The sequence below is a fragment of the Falco biarmicus genome, chromosome 16 (genome assembly GCF_023638135.1).
Source record: "Falco biarmicus isolate bFalBia1 chromosome 16, bFalBia1.pri, whole genome shotgun sequence".
NCBI lineage: Eukaryota > Metazoa > Chordata > Aves > Falconiformes > Falconidae > Falco > Falco biarmicus.
Window position 1 is genome coordinate 1727198 of NC_079303.1, and position 18734 is coordinate 1745931.

The 18734-nt window shown below is 65.0% G+C and overlaps 2 protein-coding genes across 5 annotated transcripts; one reads left to right on the forward strand and one right to left on the reverse strand.

Moving 5' to 3' along the window:
* Window positions 1-376: 376 nt before the first annotated feature.
* GNAT2 (G protein subunit alpha transducin 2) lies at window positions 377-7971 on the reverse strand. The gene is made up of 9 exons (XM_056361357.1): window positions 7596-7971; window positions 6672-6714; window positions 6310-6451; window positions 5967-6124; window positions 5247-5375; window positions 4904-5033; window positions 2938-3091; window positions 2345-2550; window positions 377-1216 (listed from the first exon to the last, which is right to left on the reverse strand). Exons 1-8 carry the CDS (start codon window positions 7711-7713, stop codon window positions 2360-2362), a joined length of 1065 nt encoding a protein of 354 aa, XP_056217332.1. The 5' UTR covers window positions 7714-7971; the 3' UTR covers window positions 377-1216; window positions 2345-2359.
* Window positions 7972-8943: 972 nt separating this feature from the next.
* Window positions 8944-18294, forward strand: AMPD2 (adenosine monophosphate deaminase 2). Of its 4 annotated transcripts, none has more exons than XM_056361351.1 (18): window positions 8944-9311; window positions 12871-13002; window positions 13220-13350; window positions 13676-13744; window positions 14347-14458; window positions 14554-14740; window positions 14841-14982; window positions 15119-15208; window positions 15457-15586; window positions 15675-15869; window positions 16058-16189; window positions 16308-16471; window positions 16612-16738; window positions 16873-17036; window positions 17115-17235; window positions 17315-17488; window positions 17720-17830; window positions 17941-18294. In XM_056361351.1, exons 1-18 carry the CDS (start codon window positions 9093-9095, stop codon window positions 18154-18156), a joined length of 2616 nt encoding a protein of 871 aa, XP_056217326.1. In that variant the 5' UTR covers window positions 8944-9092; the 3' UTR covers window positions 18157-18294. The 4 variants fall into 4 exon arrangements, with proteins under 4 accessions (XP_056217326.1, XP_056217327.1, XP_056217329.1 ...); XM_056361354.1 differs by lacking the exon at window positions 8944-9311 and adding an exon at window positions 10280-10604; XM_056361353.1 differs by lacking the exon at window positions 8944-9311 and adding an exon at window positions 10797-10906.
* The last annotated feature ends 440 nt before the right edge of the window (window positions 18295-18734 follow it).

The window sequence follows — 18734 nt, forward strand, 5'->3', positions numbered from 1 at the left end:
GTTCTGGAAACGGTTCCCTCCTAGCCAGCTTCCCGCTAACGCGTGGGATAACTCACCTTCGGAACAAATCCATGCGGACCTCCCCGGTCACTGCACCAGCACCCTGCTGGTGGGAGCAGCTGGGGTGGGCAGGGTGCGGTGGCGGGGAAGGTTTTTTGGTTGGTGGTGGCTGGGTGGCACCTGTGCATCCACCCTGACCGGTGCTGGCGGTGGCCCTGCTCCATGCTGGGCGCACTGGGAGATCTGTGTGCACAGACTGCGGAATGAATGCGAAGAATGTCAAATATTCCTTGACGGAAGCTCTGGGACACAGGAACGGGGCTTGGGAATAGGCGACCCAGAGAAATGGAAGTGGGACAAAAGATAGACATCCACGTCATGCGTATTCCTTTATTTTGTTTTCCTACAGTTAAATGAAGCCGTATATGTGATCTCTGCATAAACAGTGCAAGGGTACAGGACTTACCTACAGTACCAGCGTAGATTTATTTACAAACAGTAAAGAGCAAATACAGCTGTAAAGAGCAGAATGAAAACCTTTCAGGAACCCATTTCCTCTTTATCCAGCCCCTTCCTCTTCTGTAGGTGCGATTGCCTCCCCCAGCCCCTCACACCTGCGCTCCTGCCCCCCCCCCAGCTGCACCCTCGAGAGGAATTTGCTCAAGTCTTGGGGTGCGCACACTACCCCCCCCCCCTCCGTTCCTCCTGCCGAAGGACCGAGGTGGGATCCCAGGGGTGCAGCCTCCCCCTTCCCCAGAAACTCCTGGCTGGATGAATTCAGGTTTGATAAAAAGGGGCAGAAGCCAGGTGGGGAAGGACAGGCAGGGTCCTGTCCCCACCGCCCGTGGAAGCGACACTGCCAGCTCTCCCCACGCGCACCGATGGCTTAATATTAATTAATGTGGCTGGGACAGGGGCCTGCGGGCTCTTTAGTGTCAAACCGCTCCAGATATCATTGATAAACACTGCCTTGCACACACTGCAGAGAGCAGGGCTTGCTTTCTTTTTTTTAAAAAAAAAGAAAAAAAGAGGAAATGGCTATGAAAGGGAGTGCGAGGTTCAGCTTCAGCCCCTTTGTGCTTGGGGTTGGAAAGGAGGTGGCTTGGGTGGGCAGGTCATAGAAAAAAGGGGGCGTCGAGTGACTTTTATCGCTTTGGTTAATCCGTTTGGCTCTGCTCAGCAGAACGGCGCTGTGCAATTGAAGTCTTTTCCTCTTCTAGGGGGAAGGAAGAAAGAAGAAGGGGGGTTAAATGCTTTTCAAACCAGGCGGCGAAGGCTGTGAGGGTGCAACGCACGGGAAGGGGGGGGTTGGAGACGCGACTTTTCATTGCACCGCGCTGGGTGCTGGGAAAAATTCATCGGCTCGAAGGATGCTCCGAGCCGGGCAGTGGCAGAGCTGGTGCCTGATTCCACACACACACACACCCCGTAGCCTTTGCTGGGGCCCCGGGAGAAGGCAGGACCCCCTGCCTGCTGCCCTGGCACGGGATTGCGATTTTCCTTGATTCTGGAAGTGGGTTCTCGGTCAAAGCCTGTCTTAGGGAGCAGCTTTGTTCACCGCACAATGCGGAGCTGGCGGCCAGGGCTGTGCCCCCAGTCCTGCCGCAGCCTGCCTCTGCCTGCGGGGAAGCTGTCTGCTTTATTTATTATTTTTTTTTCTTCTCTATTATACTGTTCAGGGACAAGGGAAGCGCTGGAGGTTCCCTGAAAAACAAAGCGTCGAAGCTGGTGGCCAGGAGCCACTGGGAACACGGGGAAAGGGGATGAAATTCTCACTGCCACACAGGCTAGCAGGCAAACACAGGCGTAAGAACTAGGGTTATTAAATCCTAATTAAACCTTTATGGTGATGAGCTAAAAGGCCAGGTGAAGCGGAGCGTGGCACGGGAGTGCCGTGGGGATCGCTGGGGTTATTCCTGGGAGCCAGGGCTGGGCTGCAAACTGGGGCGGCACCAGTGGCAATGGGAAGCCCTGAGCTGGAATGGTTTGGTCCGGCTCGGGTGCAGGACTGGGGCTGTGATCTGTGGGTTTCATCGCACCCTCCGTGCAAGACATGATGAGAATAGCGACTGGGCTGACCCCAGCCCGCTGGGGAAGGGAACTGGATCCTACTGGGATGCTGACCCTGCCCTGGGGGTGGTTGGCTCCGAGCCCTCCCTGGTCCTTTCTCATCCCAGCACGTTCTCCCCTTCCCTGCTCCCCAGGCGAGGGGTTCTAGGTGATGTTTGGTGGCAAAGCCCGAGGGGACCCGTGTCCCATCACCCGGTGGAGCGGGCTCTGCCGCATCCTCCCCCTCCCCTTCCCCAGCCCTGTTTTTGTGATTCAATAACCGTTTCTCGGGTACCTGCCACCCAGCTGCTCAGAAGAGGCCGCAGTCCTTGAGGTTCTCTTTGATGATGACATCCGTGACGGCATCAAAGACGAATTTGACATTCTGCGTGTCTGTGGCACAGGTCATGTGGCTGTAGATCTCCTTCACGTCCTTTCGCATGTTGAGATCGAGGAACTGGGTCTTGATGTAATTCCCCGCGTCTTCAAATGTGTTGGGACCTGCGGAGGGAGGAAACGATGATGATGATGCTGGGCTGCTCCCATGGGAGATGATTGTCAGAGCTGGCTGAGGACCAGGGGATGCTTAAGGCTCCCTTTTGAGAGCTAGACCTGAAATCTCCATGCAGAGGAGGAGGAGGAGAAGGAGGGCTGGGTGGCAACTGCACCTAGCAAAGCAATTTTTTTTAAAAAAAGCCACTTTATCCCGTTTCAGTCCTTCCAAACACATTCCCGAGGCCACATCTCTCCTCTGCTCCTGCCTCCAGGGACCTGACAGGATCCCAAGCTGAAATGCTGTGTCTGCACCGAGACCATGCATGTCCCCACTGGAGACCATCGTTTGGGGGTCTTGGCGTGGGGGGGGGGGGTGTCAACGAGCCGACTCACCATCGTATTCTGGGAAGCAAATGCTGAGATGGACTTTCTTGATCTTTTCCTCAAAAAGGTCCTTCTTGTTGAGGAAGAGGATGATGGATGTGGCGGCAAAGAACTTGTGGTTGCATATACTGTTGAATAGGTGCAGGGATTCGTGCATGCGGTTCTGCAAGCAAACAGGCTCGTTGGCACAGCGGAAATTAATTTACAAACCCCCTTTTGGCTGCTGCAACCCCCAACCCCCCCTCCGATTCCTGAGGGTGCTGCCGGGGATGTTCGGGTTTGCTGCAGCAGCCGACGGCCCTGCTGCCTGTTCCCTGCCTGCACCCGGCGTCCCCCTTGCTCATCCAAAAATCTCCCGTGCCGTGGTGCGAGACACCTGGATAAATCCAGGCGGTGCTCGGGGTAGGGAGTGGTGGTGAGCAGCTGCGGGCAGCACCATGCTTTGATCCCTCCTGGCAGCTTCTGGGATGTTCAAAGGAAGGATTAGGTGATCGCACTGGGAGAATTATCCCGGGAAGCCTCGCAGCGCTGTGGCACGGCTGCTGGAAGGTGCTGAGCGAGGGTGCTGAGCTGCCAGCCCCATCACCCAGGCTGTGCTGTGGGATGCTCTCGCTGCACTGTGGCCCCTGGCACCCGCAGCTTTGGGAAGGAGCGGGGAGAAGGAAAACTCCAGTTTCACAGCAGCTTCTAGCTGGCTGCAGGCGCATCCTCGGGAGGACGAGGCTCCATCCAGCTGGTGCTCAGTCCAGCCGGTGGCTGTGTGGCTCCCCCACCATGGTACGGCGGCGGGCGGGTTCTTCAAGGGTGACAGGGATGGTTTTGCTTTGTCCAGCTTCCCATTGCAGCAGCTTTTCTGTACAGCTTCTTCAACGAGCAGGGCACCTGCGGGCCCAGCTTTGGCCAAATCCTGCCCCATCCTGCGCCGAGGGAGCGTTACAGCCTCTCCCGAAGGTTTTGATGATAACGATGCTCTCTCCTTCCCCCAGGTGCCTTACACAGGCTCTGCTTCACGGCCGAGGAAGCGCTTGGGCTGCTGCCCGGCCTTGGCAAGCCCCAGGGCTGGCGGACCCCGACCCTTGCCCAGCTCCTGGCAAAGGCGTTTGGACCCGGGAGCATCCACGGGACCAGCCGCCAGAGGAGATGCCAGCAGGGATGCTTTGCCCCAGCCCCTCGGCAGGGGAGAAGGCAGCCTGCTTCTGCTCTGCACATCTCCACCCCTTATTTCTTCTGAGAAACGCCCCATTTAGGGGCTGCCATGTTCCTCCTCTTGGGATTCTGCCCCTGAAGCTGCTTCCCCCGGTGCTGGAGCAGCGGCTCTGCCGGAGCATCCCTCGCTGGGCACCCGCAGGATTTCACCTGATGGGCTGGTGCCATCGTTTCATTCCCTCTTAGCAGGAGGATGGAACTGCCCCACACTGCTGCTTTCCTGCCCCCCTGGGGGGCACAGCCAGGCAGGAGGCGCCTCTGGGCCAGATTCTGCTTCACTGAGGCCAGTTTGCATTTATTTCCCCGCTCCCAGGGTCCTCCCGCTTCGGGTCCAGCTCCGCTGGGCTTGCTGGGGTGGGTTTGGCGCTGGAAGTGTTCCCCGGTGGGATGGTGGCTCTCGGGAGGGGGCCGGCGTCAGGAGCTGCTTGGCCCTTGGCTGCTCGGAAGGCTCGGGGGTTTCCTCGTGGACAGATCCATGGGCCCACCACCCGCGGTTTGGCTCCATGTGGCCCAGAGTAAGCGCTGACGCGTTCACAGGGTGTGACAGGCGGGAGCCAGCTCCATCCCGCAGCTCCATCCCGCAGCTCCATCCTGCAGCTCCATCCCGCAGCTCCATCCCGCAGCTCCATCCCCTTTCCCGGATCACCCAGAGCATCAGATGGCCCAGCGCATTGCCCCCCCCCTCCCCCTGTAACCCCCCCCAAAGCACCCGGCTCCTCTCCCCTCAGCTGCCGAGCTGTGGACGGGCACCTCTGGGACCCTGACCCACCACTTCGTCGTCCTCCACCAGCACCATGTCGTAGGCGCTCAGCGCCCCGCAGAAGATGATACAGGTCACCCCCTCGAAGCAGTGGATCCACTTCTTGCGCTCCGATCTCTGCCCTCCCACATCAAACATCCTGGGGAGGGGACAAGGATGGGGGAGGGGGGGTGTCACCCATCTGATCCTGCCACCCCCTGCGTGGTGGTCCCAGCACCCTGTCCTCCACAGTGTCAGGGATGCAGTAACCGACCATCCCTGGTCCAGGTGGGGTTGGTGGTCCCTGGAGCATTGGGTGCACCCCCTCTATTGGGGCTGAGGGGGGGTGGATTGGGGAGGTGCCCCCACCCACCTGAAATTCAGGTCTTTGACGGAGAACTTTGTCTCGATGATGCCTGTGGTCTTCACTCGGGATCGCAGCACATCCTGCTCGTTGGGGAGGTAGCTGGGGGCTGTGATCCTGTCCAGCTGGTTTAGGTAACTGGGGGGACAGGAGGAGGTGTGACCTGCCGCCGAGGGGCTGCCCATGTCCTTGCCCCCCCCCCCCCCCCCCCGGCTTTTTGGGGGTGCTGAGCTCTGTCAAACACTGGTACTCCAAGGCAGGGCCATCCCTGGGGGAGCTGGGGGGCTGCAGGGGACCTGGGGGGGGGGGGGGGGGGGCGGGGGCACAGTGTGGGGCTGTGGCTCAGCAGCACCAGTGGGACGGGGAGTGGCACAGCTGGGATGGAGAATGGCACCAGTGGGATGGGGGACGACACTGGTGGGACTGGGGATGGCCCTGGTGGGACAGGGATAGCACTGGTGGGATGTGGGATGGCCCTGGTAGGACAGGGGATGACCCTGGTGGGACCGGGGTGGCCCAGGTGGGACAGGGGATGGCCCTGGTGGGATGTGGGATGGCCCTGGTGGGACCAGGATGGCCCTGGTGGGACCGGGATGGCTGCTTCGGAGTGTTCCCAGGAGCAGGAGGAGCCTGATTTTGCCAGGCTGGGTTGGGAATAGTGATGAGCAGCCAGGGGGGTCCCCAGACACGTCCCTGCCCCCCCCGCCAGCTGGCGGTGACCCCACTCACTAAGCGGCCGAGTCATTGAGCTGGTACTCGGCGGCTCGCTCGAAGCAAGCCTGCACCCCCCCGTCCTTCCACAGCTTCTTGATGCAGTCGACCAGCTCGGGGGGCATGGTGCCCTCCTCGATGGAGTCCGCCAGGTTGAAGAGCTGCCGCCCCGTGTCCTGCAAGAGGCACCCATCGCCACCGTCCCACCCATCGCCCCTGCCCCCCAAAAAGCCCCTGGGGCTGGGCAGGGGGCTAAGGGGCCCAACACGGGGTCGCTATGGACCCCAGCCCCAGGGAGGGGGGTGCCCTAGCCCCACGTCCTGGTGGGTTGGGGGGGGTGGGGACCACTGCCCTGACTGACCGCGCAGGACGACTCGGCGTAGTCGATGCCCAGCGTGGACATGGCGCGGACGATGGCCAGGATGGACTGCAGGATGTTGCCGTAGATGACAGCTTTGAACTCCATGCACTCCTCGGCCGTGTAGCCATCCTGGTGGATAATCCTGCGGGGGGGGGGGGGAGAGGGGGGGGCGGGGGGCACAGCAGCCTCAGCCCCAAGCTGGGGCACCCCTTCCCCTCCCAGCATCACCCCACCGTGGGAACCAGCAGGGTGCCACCACCAGCCTGACACCGTACGGGGGGGTGACAGGGGTCCTGCCATCCCCTGTCCAAGATGTCCCGGTGTGTGTCCCCCGCCCCCCGGGTGCCTCTGGCCATACTCACTTCATCTGCTTCACGATGGTGCTCTTCCCTGACTCTCCAGCCCCTGGAAAAGGGTGGGGGGACACCTCAGTGCTGGCCAGGGTGGGACAGACCACAGGCCTGGTGCCACGGTGATGGGCACCGTGCGGGGACCAGGGTCCCTCTTCCCCCACCGCCCCCCTGGCCGGACACCCCACCTGCCCACCCCCACCCCCCGCTGCCATTGTCCCCATGCTCCCATCACCCCTTGCACCCAGTGCCAGACCACACATGTGGACCCCCAGGGGTGGTGGGGACCCCCGGGGTGTGGGTCCTTGGGGTCCCGCGCCTCCCACCCACCGTGGGCGCTGCTGGCGGTGGCTTTGGTGCTGTAAGCGGCTTAGGGTGGTGCAGGAAGCTGCTTAGAATTAGGGTGCTAATCACCTTGATCCCAGCCCCCCCCACCTGGATAAGGCCCCGCTGCTGGTCCCTGCCCCGTGGGGTCACCTGGGTGGGGTGTGGGGGGTCCCCCGAGGGCTGTCCCCTCCCGCCCTACGCCCCGCAGTGGGGTTTAGGGTGCTGGTGGCAGGAGCTCCCCAGGGTCTCGCTGCCCCCCCCAGGGATGCGCCGCAGCCAGGTGAGACCTGGTGTCCTGTCCTGGTCCCTGCCCTTTCCCCACGCTGTCCCCTTGGTCCCTGCCACCTGCCTAGCGGTGCCCGATGCCACCCCTGGCTCTTCCCAGGCACAGCCCTGGGGACATCCAGCTGGTGGGAGAACCTCTGCTGGCTGATGGCCTCTCATCAGACTAACGAGGGCTAATGAGCTGCGGGGAAGGGGCTCTCCCTTTTGCCCCTCACCCATCCCCAGCAGCCGCATCCCCCCAGCACCAGCGGGGTCCCCCATGGCAGGTTGGGGACGGGGGGACATCTCCCGCATCCCCCCTGGGGACATCCCCTCCACTCTTACCCAGCAAGAGCAACTTGACCGTCTTGGCCTCCTTATCCGCATCCTCCTGGAGCTTCTTCTCCAGCTCCTTGGACCTCTTGGCCATCTCCTTGTCCTCCGTGCTGGCCCCGCTCCCCATGGCCTCGTCTTCCTCCTCTAACGCCTCGAGCTCCTCTAGGTCCCCAGGCTCTTCCAGGTCTCCCGTGGGACGGCACGCACACCCCGCGGCGGGTGGGCGGTGGGCGAGGGGGGACAGCAAGAAGAAGAAGACCCGAAAGGGCTGAGTTGGGGGGTACCCGCTCCCCCGGCCCCGGGGTGCCCCGCAGCAGGCAGCGTACGTGGGTCCTCGCGGGCTGGCTGCCCCCCGCTCTCTCCCTTAATTCCCCATGGATAACCTGATTTTTTTGGACCCTGGGATTTGGGGGCTTTTTTATCTTGCCATGTGACCCAGGAAATCCAATTAGCCCAAGATGGCAAAGATTAGGGCTCAAGGAAAAAAAAAAAAGACGGAGCATCTCAGGGAGGTGGGCACAAGGCTTTACATAAGGGGCGGGGGATGTGGGGACACCCTGTGTCCCCCAGAATGGATTGGGGAGGGGGCAGGGGGTTGGGGGTCCCCCAGCCGTGAGCCCCCTGCTTGTGTGTCGTCCCCTCCATCCTGGGAGCTGGGGGGTCCCCGGGTGCTGCGGGGTGGTGGTGGGGGGATGGTGGCACTGGGGGATTCCTCCTGTGGGGGAAAGGGAGCTAATTACCCTCAGGACTTAATTACCCCCCGGGTGGGTAATGAGGCCCTCCAGTTCTGCCCTGCTGGGTGCCGCCCCTCACCCTCCTGCTGCCTGAGCTCTTTAATGGGATCCTGGCTCAGCCTTCCTCCTCCTCCTCCTCCCCCTGGGCCCAGCACCCCCCTCCCCAGGCCAGCAGGACCACGGGGTCCCCCCCACACCCGGGGGGGCAGGGGGGTGCCCCCACCCTGTCCTGTGGGGCTGATTTTGGGTGCAGGGCTGGCGCCGCAGGGGGGACCCGCCGGCAGCCCCACGTTTGGGGTGTCGGGTCCCCCCCAAAGGTGCTGCAGGTCCCTGGCACGTGGGGTTAAGGTCCCTTAAATCCCTGCACCCCACAGGGTCACTGGGGTCTTCACGTCCCCTTACTGGTGTCCCTCTGTCCCACCTGGCATGTGTGCCCCCCCCCCCACACACAGGCTCCCTGCTGCCAGCCGCGGTGGCATGGGGACAGCTTGTCCCCGCTGTCCCTGTGGACACAAAAGCCCCTTCTGAGCTTCTAATGAACTTGGCGCTAATGAAGGGGGCCTAATTAAAATACCAGACCCCCCCCTTCGGTGTCACAGACAGGCGGACGGACACTGCTGGGGAGGGGACACGGCTTTCGCCCAGAGCTCAGGCTGGGGGTCCCCACCGTGCCCCCCCTCCCTGACGGCTGTTGTGCCCCCCCAGCCTGGCACAGGGGGGGGCCCTGGTGGGTGGCGTCACCTTGCTGTCCCCTCTCTGGCTCCATGGCAAGATGGGGTGGGGGACATGGGGGGACGGGCCCTGGCGGGGTGGCATTCCCTCCGCTCCGGCAGCGGCTAAAAATACCCCCCCCCTGCTCCGCTGCTGGATTAGGGGACTCGGCCAGGGCGCTCGGCGGGGACACAGCCCAGAGCCCCCCCAAACGTGTCCCCAACACCCCCCAAACCTGCCCCCAACACTCGAGGCCACGGCAGCGGAGCCGCCAGCACAGGTAGGAACACGCGGGGCAGGGGGGGACGGGACACAAGGGTGTGACACCCCCTGGCACCCTGCAGCTGCTGGGGGGGGGGGTGTCCCCTGTATGATGGCACCCCCAGCTTGGTGGGTGGTAACGGGGGGGTTGGGGGAGCTGGGGGTCAAGCCCTGAGCTGTTGCCCCATGGGGACATCCCCTGTGGGTGCTTAGCCCCCCCCCCCCCCACGTAGGGGCTGGTGGGGGGTGATGGTGGAGTGTGAGCCCCCTCTTTTGGGGTGCTGCACCCCATCTGAGGAGGTGATGCCCCGTTTTGGGGGGTACTTGGTCTTTTTTTGGGGGTACAATGTCTAATGGGGGAGTGACGGGCTGTGCTGGGGGGCACGGTGCCTGCCCTGGGGAGGGGGTGCCTGTCCTGGGGGGGTGGGTATCTGTCGGGGGGTGCAGCGCCCAGCCAGGGGGGAGGGTGTACCCCAGCTCTGACTGGGCTGATCCCATCTCTGTGGGGGGCAGGGAGTGACACCCTGTTGGGGGCGGGGGGGGGCAATGCCTGTCGGGGGGGCACAGTGCCCATCTCGAGGAGGCTGCACTGTTGCTGGAGGTGCCACTGACATTTGGGGGGGGAGGTGGTGGTGTCTGATACCATTTCTTGGGGGGGCACAATGCCTGCCTGGGGGGGGGGGGGGGGCACGATGCCTGCTTGGGGGGCACAGTTCCTGCTGGGGGATCATGATTCCTGCCTGAGGGTTATGATGCCTGCCGGGGGGGGGGGCACGATCCCTGCCTGGGGGGGCACGATGCACGCCTAGGGGTGACAGTGCCTGCCTGGGGGGGCACGATCCCTGCCTGGGGGGGGCACGATGCACGCCTAGGGGTGACAGTGCCTGCCTGGGGGGGCACGATCCCTGCCTGGGGGGGCACGATGCACGCCTAGGGGTGACAGTGCCTGCCTGGGGGACACGATGCGTGCCGAGGGGCGCATGATCCCTGCCTGGGGGGCCACGATCCCTGCCTGGGGGGGGTCACGATCCCTGCTTGGAGGGTCACGGCTGTCGCCGGGGGGGCTCTCAGCACCCATCTCGGGCAGAGCCCAGCGGCGCAGCAGGACTGGTTGCTCCGACAACCTTCCTCCTCCTCCTCCTCCTCCTCCTCCTCCTCCTCGCCCACATCCTCCTCCCGCCCCATCCTCTTCCTCGGGCCGGCTTCCGGCCGGGCTCCGCCGGGGACTTTGGTCCAGCCCCGGGTTTCCTGCATCAATCATCAACCAGGGGAGGGAGCGGCGGCCATCGCCCGGCCCTGCCGCCCTGCTGCCGTAAGAGTCCCCGCCGGGGCCACCCCCGCCACCGCCACCCCCGCTGCCACCCCCGCTGCCACCCCCGCTGCCACCCCCGCTGCCACCGCCATCCCTGCCACCGCCGCCATCCCTGCCATCCCTGCCGCTGCCGCCCCTGCCCCCGCTGCCGCCCCTGCCCCCGCTGCCGCCCCTGCCCCCGCTGCCCCCCACCATCCCCGCCGCCCCCCGCGCCGCCGCCCCCGGAGCCGCCATGTCCTCGGCCGCCCCGGCCAAGTGCCCCTTCAAGAAGCGGGGCAGCCTGCAGGCCCCCAGCCCCGCAGGTGAGCCCCCCAACAGCCGCCCCCCCCCCCGGGGCTGAGCCCCCCCCCCGGGGCTGAGCCCCCCCCCCCCCTCCCCGCTGAGTCCCCCCCCCCGGCGGCGCGGTGCCGGCAGCCCACGGGCTGGTCCCGGTCACGCCAACCGGGGGGGGCGATGCTGGGCGGGGGGGATGTGGGTGCTAAGCGGGGTGGGGGGTGTCTATATTTGTTTATATTGGGGGGGGGCGTGCTGGGCTGCTGCCTGGGGGTGCGACGGGGCGGCGTGCCCATCACCGTGGCGTCTGGGCTGCTCCGCGGGCCCTGCCGATGCCGGGGGCTGGGGGGGGGGGGAGGCAGCGGTGTCGGGGGTGTCTTGCGTGTCACCCCCCCCACGCGGCAGCGCGGGGCCGAGGGGGGGCCTCTGCGGCGGAGCGGTGGCGCAGTGGGCGCTGTGTGCCGGGGAGGGGGGGGGCTGCAGGGTGCTGGGACCCCGCGGGGGTCAGGGTGCTGGTGTTGGGGCAGGGGGGGCTTCATGTGTCACCCCCTGGGTGGTCCTGGCTGGCAGCGTGGCACTGGGTGCTCGGGGGGGGGGGGGGGAGGGGGAGCTGGTGGCACCTTGTGGCTGGCACCCGGGGTGGCACGGCTTGGGGGGGCTCGGGGTGCTGCTGGGGTGGCACAGGGTGATGGGCATGTCCCGGGTGGGTGGCACAGGGTGACAGACGTGTCCCAGGTGGGTGGCACAGGGTGATGGGCATGTCCCGGGTGGGTGGCACAGGGTGACAAGTGTGTCCTGGGTGGGTGGCACAGGGTGATGGGCATGTCCCAGGTGGGTGGCACAGGGTGACAGGTGTGTCCCGGGTGGGTGGTATGGGGTGACAGGCATATCCCGGTGGCACAGGGCACCCTGGGTGTCACTGGGCACCAGCCCTGCTGCGGTGCCACCAGCTGCCACCGCTGCCCGGTGCGGGTGGGCACCCACGGGTACCTGTGTGGTGGGAAACTGAGGCAGGGCAGGGGGTGGCTGAAATGTGGGGGCGGGGGTGGGTGATGGGGCACCCCCTGCCCCCCCAGTCCTGGTTTGGGTGATGCGGGGAGGGTGCACTATGGGAGCAAATGGGGTGGAGGGCTTGTAGGGTGGGGGCAGGACGCCTGGGTTCACCCCCCCCAGCTGTGCTGGGTGGGTGAGGGTCTTTTACTGGTGGCCCCAGTTTAACCAGTGGGGCCTGATTTCCAGTGCTTCAAACCCCCCAGTGGTGTTTGGCAGTGCAGGTGGTGGGGACGGGGAGTGCAGAGGAGAGCGCTGGCACCCAGGGGTGTCCCCTGACACGGGGGGGTGCTGGGGGGGGCTGCTTCATGGGGGGGGGGGGGTGTGGGGGGGGCACTAACCCCCCCAGCCTGGTGGCCTCAGTGCAGGTAGGACCCGGGGTGCTCTGGGGGGGGTGGGGTGTCAGGGTGATGAGGTTTGTTTGCTCGGGGGGGGGGAGGTTTGCCTCCCCCTTCCTCACAGTTTGGGGGTTACCCCCCCCCCCCGGGTTGTGGCTTTCGCACCGGATGGGGGGAGCAGGAGGCTGGACGGGGCGGGGGGGCATTGCTGGTGTTGGGAGGGTGGGCAGAGGGGTGGGGGGGTGGATGGAGCTGCCTGGCTGAGAGAAGGGGAGGAGGGGGGTGTGATGGGGGGGACCCCAGTGTCCTACCCCCCGCCATGCCAGGAGGGCCCTACCCCCCCCCCCCGAGCCCCTCATTCACTAATGCTGCTGGCTCGTTACCTCACCGAGGGGGCCAGCAGCCCCCTTTTTGCACCGGGGGGGGGGGGCTGGGGTGGGCTTCCTCCCTTGAGCCACCTCAGTTTCCCCATCACCGCTGTGGGGACCAGTATCCCACTTCTGGGGGGGGACACACGGATGGACTGTGGAGGAGCTGATTAACCCCCCCCAGCCCGGGTCGGGGGGTCTGAGCCCCCCCAGCTCATGCTGTCCGGGTGTCTGCAGAGCTGCGGGCTGGGCCGGGGTCCCGGCCCCTGCAGTCGGCGCGTTCCCTGCCCGGGACCCCCCCACTGCCTGAAGCATTTCCCGGTGGATCTCCGCACCTCCATGGACGGCAAGTACAAGGAGATCGCCGAGGTGGGTCGGTGGGTCCCCTGCAGCCGGGTGTCAACGAGAGGGGGGGGGGGTGTCTCCCCTCCATTCTTCCCCCTCCCATCCTCTCCCCCCCCCCCCCCCCCCCACCTTTCCAGCTTGGTTTGGAGGGGGGGATGGGGTCTGCCCCCCCCCCGCCCCGTGCCCGTTCCCCTCCCGGGCTGAGACCGGGCACAGCTCACGGCAGGGATGATCCGGGCAGGAGCTGTTCTGCCGCTCGCTGGCCGAGAGCGAGATGCGGACGGCGCCCTACGAGTTCCCGGAGGAGAGCCCCATCGAGCAGCTGGAGGAGCGGCGGCAGCGCCTCGAACGCCAGATCAGCCAGGACGTCAAGTAAGCTGGGGGGGTGGGGTGGGGGTCCCATCATCCCCCCCCTCCTCCATGGGACGGGACAGGCCGCCCCCTCCCCCACCCCGGGTGCCGCAGGGGGGGCTGTTGGTCCTCTGTGCCAGCTCTGTGTCCTCTCTCCCGTGGGTGTTGCGCTTGGTGTCCCCTTTTTAATTTTTTTTTTTTTTCTGGTTTCTGTGTGGTTTTTCGTTGTTTTCGGCATTAACGGGGTGTTTTCTCTCCCCGGCCCCTCTCTCCCCCCCCTCCCCCCGCCTCGTCCTGGCTGTCCCCCCCCCCCTCCCCATCCCCGCTGCTGCCTGCTTGTCCCCAGACTTGAGCCCGACATTTTGCTCAGAGCCAAACAGGACTTCTTGAAAATTGACAGTGCCGCCGACTTACAGTGAGTGTCCGGCTCGGTGCCACCGGCCGGGGACACGGGGGGGTATCAGGGACCCCCCCAGCCCCACTCTGACCCAGCCTCCCCCCACCGCTCCCCCAGACAAAGAGCTGGGAGGTCCCTGCGCGGCTGCTCTCGCTGGCACTGAAGGAGTTAATGCAATAAGAGGGGTGGGGGCGGTTGGGATGAGCTGGGGGGGGTCCCACCCCGCTGGTGGCACAGGACCCCATCCTGGCCCTGTCACCCCCCACCCCAGACAGGGGGTCCGATGCTGCGTGTCCTCCTCCCTCCTGTCTCCGCTTGGGAGTTGTCTCTGTCATGAGTTATTTCGTTCTCTGTCCCCCCCCCGCCACTTTCCGTTTTGCTGATGTGGGGCTGGGGGATGTATCTGGGGGGGGGACAGCAATGCCACCACTGCTGCCGCCATGGGTGGCACCCAGCTGCCCGAAACTGGTGGTGGCATCCCTGGGGACACCGTCACCCTCCTGCCACCCTGGGGCTGGATGCAATTCCTGGGGTGGGGGTTGGCGCTTCTCCCGGGGGGGGCCCACGAGGGTGGGGACAGGCCATGTCACCATGTCACCGGCCACTGTCTGTACCCACAGGCTCTTCAAGGAGCAGAGCGAAGACCTGGTGGACCATGTCCCCAAGGAGCGGGAGGCGCTGCTGGAGCGGGAGTTCCAGCGGGTCACCATCTCCGGGGAGGAGAAATGCGGGGTGAGCCCCCACCCACCCACCCCAGGACCGGGCGAGGGTCTTCAGGGTGCCAACCCCACCTTGGGGTGGTGGTTTTTTGGTGTCCTTCCCCCCAGGTGCCCTTCACGGACCTTCTGGATGCGGCCAAGAGCGTGGTGAAGGCGTTGTTCCTGCGGGAGAAGTACATGGGCTTGTCGCTGCAGAGCTTCTGCAAGACCACCGCCCGGTACCTGCAGGAGCTCTCCGAGAAACCCCTGGAGACCCGCGGCTACGAGGAAGTGCCCGAGACCCCCGTGGCCGCCGGTGAGCCAGAGCTGGTGGGATCTTCATGTTGCCATGGGGTGCAGGAGGAGCTTTGGGGGAGCCATCTGATGATGCGTGCCTCGTTGGGTGTCTCCCACAGATGCCCCTGTGCACCCCCCGTTTGCGGAGCAGCACCCCTACGAGATGTGGGACCCCCAGGCCATGCCGGCTGATCTGGGCTTCGGGCTGAAGATGGTGGATGGTGTGGTGCACGTCTACACCAAGCAGGACCTCACCGACAAGTGAGCCCTGGGGGTCGCTCGCTTGCATGAGGAGTTTGCTGGGGGGCTGCGGTGGGTGGCGAGGGGCACGGGGGGGAGCCCACCGGGTGGTGGCCTCACACGTGACCCATCTCCATGTCCCGTCCCCCTCCCCCAGGAGCACGGAGCTGGACCTGCCATACCCCGACCTGCAGGAGTTCATCGCCGACATGAATTTCCTCATGGCTTTGATCATCAACGGGCCCATGTAAGGAGAAGGGTCCCACCGCGGGGGGTCTCTTGGTGGGGACAGAACCTTGGGGACAGCACCAGAGGACATGACGGTGGCTATGACACATGGTACTGGTGCAGCTCCCACATCCGTCTTCACGGTCACCGTGCACAGGGAGGGGTGCCGAGGGTCCGGAGCCATCATCCTGGTGGGCACCAGCCTTTTGGGGTTGGCCGTTCTCCCTCCTGTCCCCCAAATTGATGCCCCCTCCCCACCTTGGGCAGCAAATCCTTCTGCTACCGCCGGCTGCAGTACCTGAGCTCCAAGTTCCAGATGCACGTGCTGCTCAACGAGATGAAGGAGCTGGCGGCCCAGAAGAAGGTGCCCCACCGCGACTTCTACAATATCCGCAAGGTACCCGCCGGCTCGTGATGGGGGGTCCTGGCTTGACCCTGGGGCGCTTGGAGGCTCTCGGGGCTGAGCAGCCCCTCTGGCCATGCAGGTGGACACCCACATCCACGCCTCGTCCTGCATGAACCAGAAGCATCTCCTGCGCTTCATCAAGCGGGCCATGAAGAAGCACCTGGATGAAATCGTCCACGTGGAGAAGGGCAAGGAGCAGACGCTCAAGGAGGTCTTCGAGACCATGAACCTCACCGCCTACGACCTGAGTGTGGACACGCTGGATGTCCACGCGGTACGGGGGGATGCCTCCGAGTCCTGGAGCTGAGCAGGGCCCCCAGCCCATCTCTGGCCAGGGTGGAGGATCTTCTCCAGGGGTTGTCCCAGGGTGGGGTGGGGGATGCCAGGGGGCTCTGCATAGGGATGTTGTGGTGGCTCGGGGGTGACGAGGGGTCTCGGCTCACATCTGCGTCCCGCTGCCAGGACCGCAACACCTTCCACCGCTTTGACAAGTTCAATGCCAAGTACAACCCCATCGGCGAGTCCATCCTGCGGGAGATCTTCATCAAGACGGACAACCGCGTCTCGGGGAAGTACTTTGCCCACATCATCAAGGTGAGCAGCGCTGCTGGGTGACCCTCCACATCTCCCTCCATTGCCTGCGGTGGTAATGCCACCCACGTCCCCCTTCCCAGTGGCCGAGGGGTGACGCTTGCCCCTCCGGCCCCGGCAGGAGGTGATGTCCGACCTGGAGGAGAGCAAATATCAAAACGCCGAGCTGCGGCTCTCCATCTACGGCCGCTCCCGGGACGAGTGGGACAAGCTGGCCCGTTGGGCCGTCAACCACCGCGTCCACTCCAACAACGTCCGCTGGCTCGTGCAGGTGCCCCGGCTCTTGTGAGTAACGGGGGGGGGAAGATACCCTCAGCTGGGGCCACGTCCTGGGTGGGGAAACCAAGGGCATCCCCCACTGCTGGGTGGCGTGGGGTGGGGTGGGACAGGACAGCCAGCTCTGAGCGGGTGCTGTCCCCCTGCAGTGATGTCTACCGGACGAAGAAGCAGTTGGCCAACTTCCAGGAGATGCTGGAGAACATCTTCCTACCTCTTTATGAGGCCACTGTCCACCCTGCCCAACACCCGGAGCTGCACCTCTTCCTGGAGCATGTGAGCACCACGTCCCGCTCCAGGGGAGGGGGACAGGGGGCACCAGGGGCACCCAAACCCCCCAGCCTTGAGGGCTGGGGTGTATCTCCCGCTGGAGCGGTGACCGTCCCACCCTGTGCTGGTCTCTCCCGCAGGTGGACGGCTTCGACAGTGTGGATGACGAATCCAAACCAGAGCATCACATCTTCAACCTGGACAGCCCCTTGCCGGGCAACTGGGTGGAGGAGGACAACCCCCCCTACTCCTACTACCTGTACTACATGTACGCCAACATGACAGTGCTCAACCACCTCCGACGGTAAGGCCACCTCGGGGTCCCCAGTCCTGGGGGGGTTCCTGGGGGGGCCGGACGGTGACGGTCAGCCCCCCGTTGCAGGAAGAGGGGCTTCCACACCTTCGTCCTGCGCCCGCACTGCGGCGAGGCTGGCCCCATCCATCACCTCGTCTCGGGCTTCATGGTCTCGGAGAACATCTCCCATGGCTTGCTGCTCCGCAAGGTGAGCAGGGACCGGGGTGCCCGTGGGGGCCGGGTGCGTGGCTGGGACCCCCCCTCACCCTGCCATCCCCCCCCCCCAGGCCCCCGTCCTGCAGTACCTCTACTACCTGGCGCAGATCGGCATCGCCATGTCCCCGCTGAGCAACAACAGTCTCTTCCTCAGCTACCACCGCAACCCCCTGCCCGAGTACCTCTCACGGGGGCTCATGGTCTCCCTCTCCACCGACGACCCCCTCCAGTTCCACTTCACCAAGGTGACCGGTTGTTGGTGGGGGGTTATGGACCACCGACCCCCCCCAAAATGGCTATGGGGTGGCTACCAGCCAAGCCGTGGCAATGGGCCAGGGTTGGTGGTGGCCGGGAGCGAGGCGATGCCAATAGGCTCTGGAGGATGCTGATGGTCCAGGGGGGTGGGAGAAGCTGGGGACCCCCATCCTCTCCAGGGCGTGGCCCATGGGTGGGTGCTGAGCCATGTGCCCCCCCAGGAGCCGCTGATGGAGGAGTACAGCATCGCCACCCAGGTCTGGAAGCTCAGCTCCTGCGACATGTGCGAGCTGGCCCGCAACAGCGTCCTGATGAGCGGCTTCTCCCACAAGGTACCGCGCCTCCCCCGTTCCCACCGGGACCCCCGAGCACTGTGGTGGGTGCTGGCAGCACCCAAGGGTGCCAGGCAGCTGTGGGAGCTTCCCCTTGCTCCTCTCCCCAGGTGAAGAGCTACTGGTTGGGTCCCCACTACCTGAAGGAGGGTCCGGAGGGCAACGACATCCGTCGCACCAACGTCCCCGACATCCGCGTGAGCTACCGCTTCGAGACGCTGTGCCAGGAGCTGACGCTCATCACGCAGGCGGTGCAGACCGAGGAGCTGGAGACCATCCAGGAGGAGGATGCTCTCACCATCACCTCCACCCTGGGCACCCACTGACTCCCCCCCTGAGCTTCTGTCCAGGACCCCTCTGTCACCCCACATCCCCCCAGGGCTTCGCTGCCGTCCCCCTCCTGCTACCTCCCGCCCTGGGAAGGGGACGTTCCCCGCTGCTGTCCCCAGCGCCCTGCCGGTGCCACCGTGGGGGTCGGAGTTTGCAGAGTTCTTTCCGTTTCTTGGGTTTTTTGGTCTTTTTTTGTTGTTTTGTTATTTTTTTAACGTGTGTCTCCTCGCTGGATTGGTCCCTGCCAGGCTTGGTGGCATGGGGATGATGCTACAGGAGGTGACATGGGGTGGGCACTGCTGGAGGGTCCTGGCTTCACCTCCCAGCTTGGGACACGGTGACAAGTTGGGGGACACCGGTGCTGGCCGTGGGGATGTTGGGGGACCCAGCCCAGCAGCAGGACGCAGAGCCTGATGCTTTTTAATTGCCTGCCCCCCTCTCCGTCCGTTTTCTCACCCCACGGGGACATGGGGACAAGCCAAGCAGCAGCTGAGGGACCCAAACCCGAGCTCTCCGCGCCCCCGGGCTCCTCTCGCACCCTCCCGCTGGGTGCCACGGCAATGGGGACCCGGTG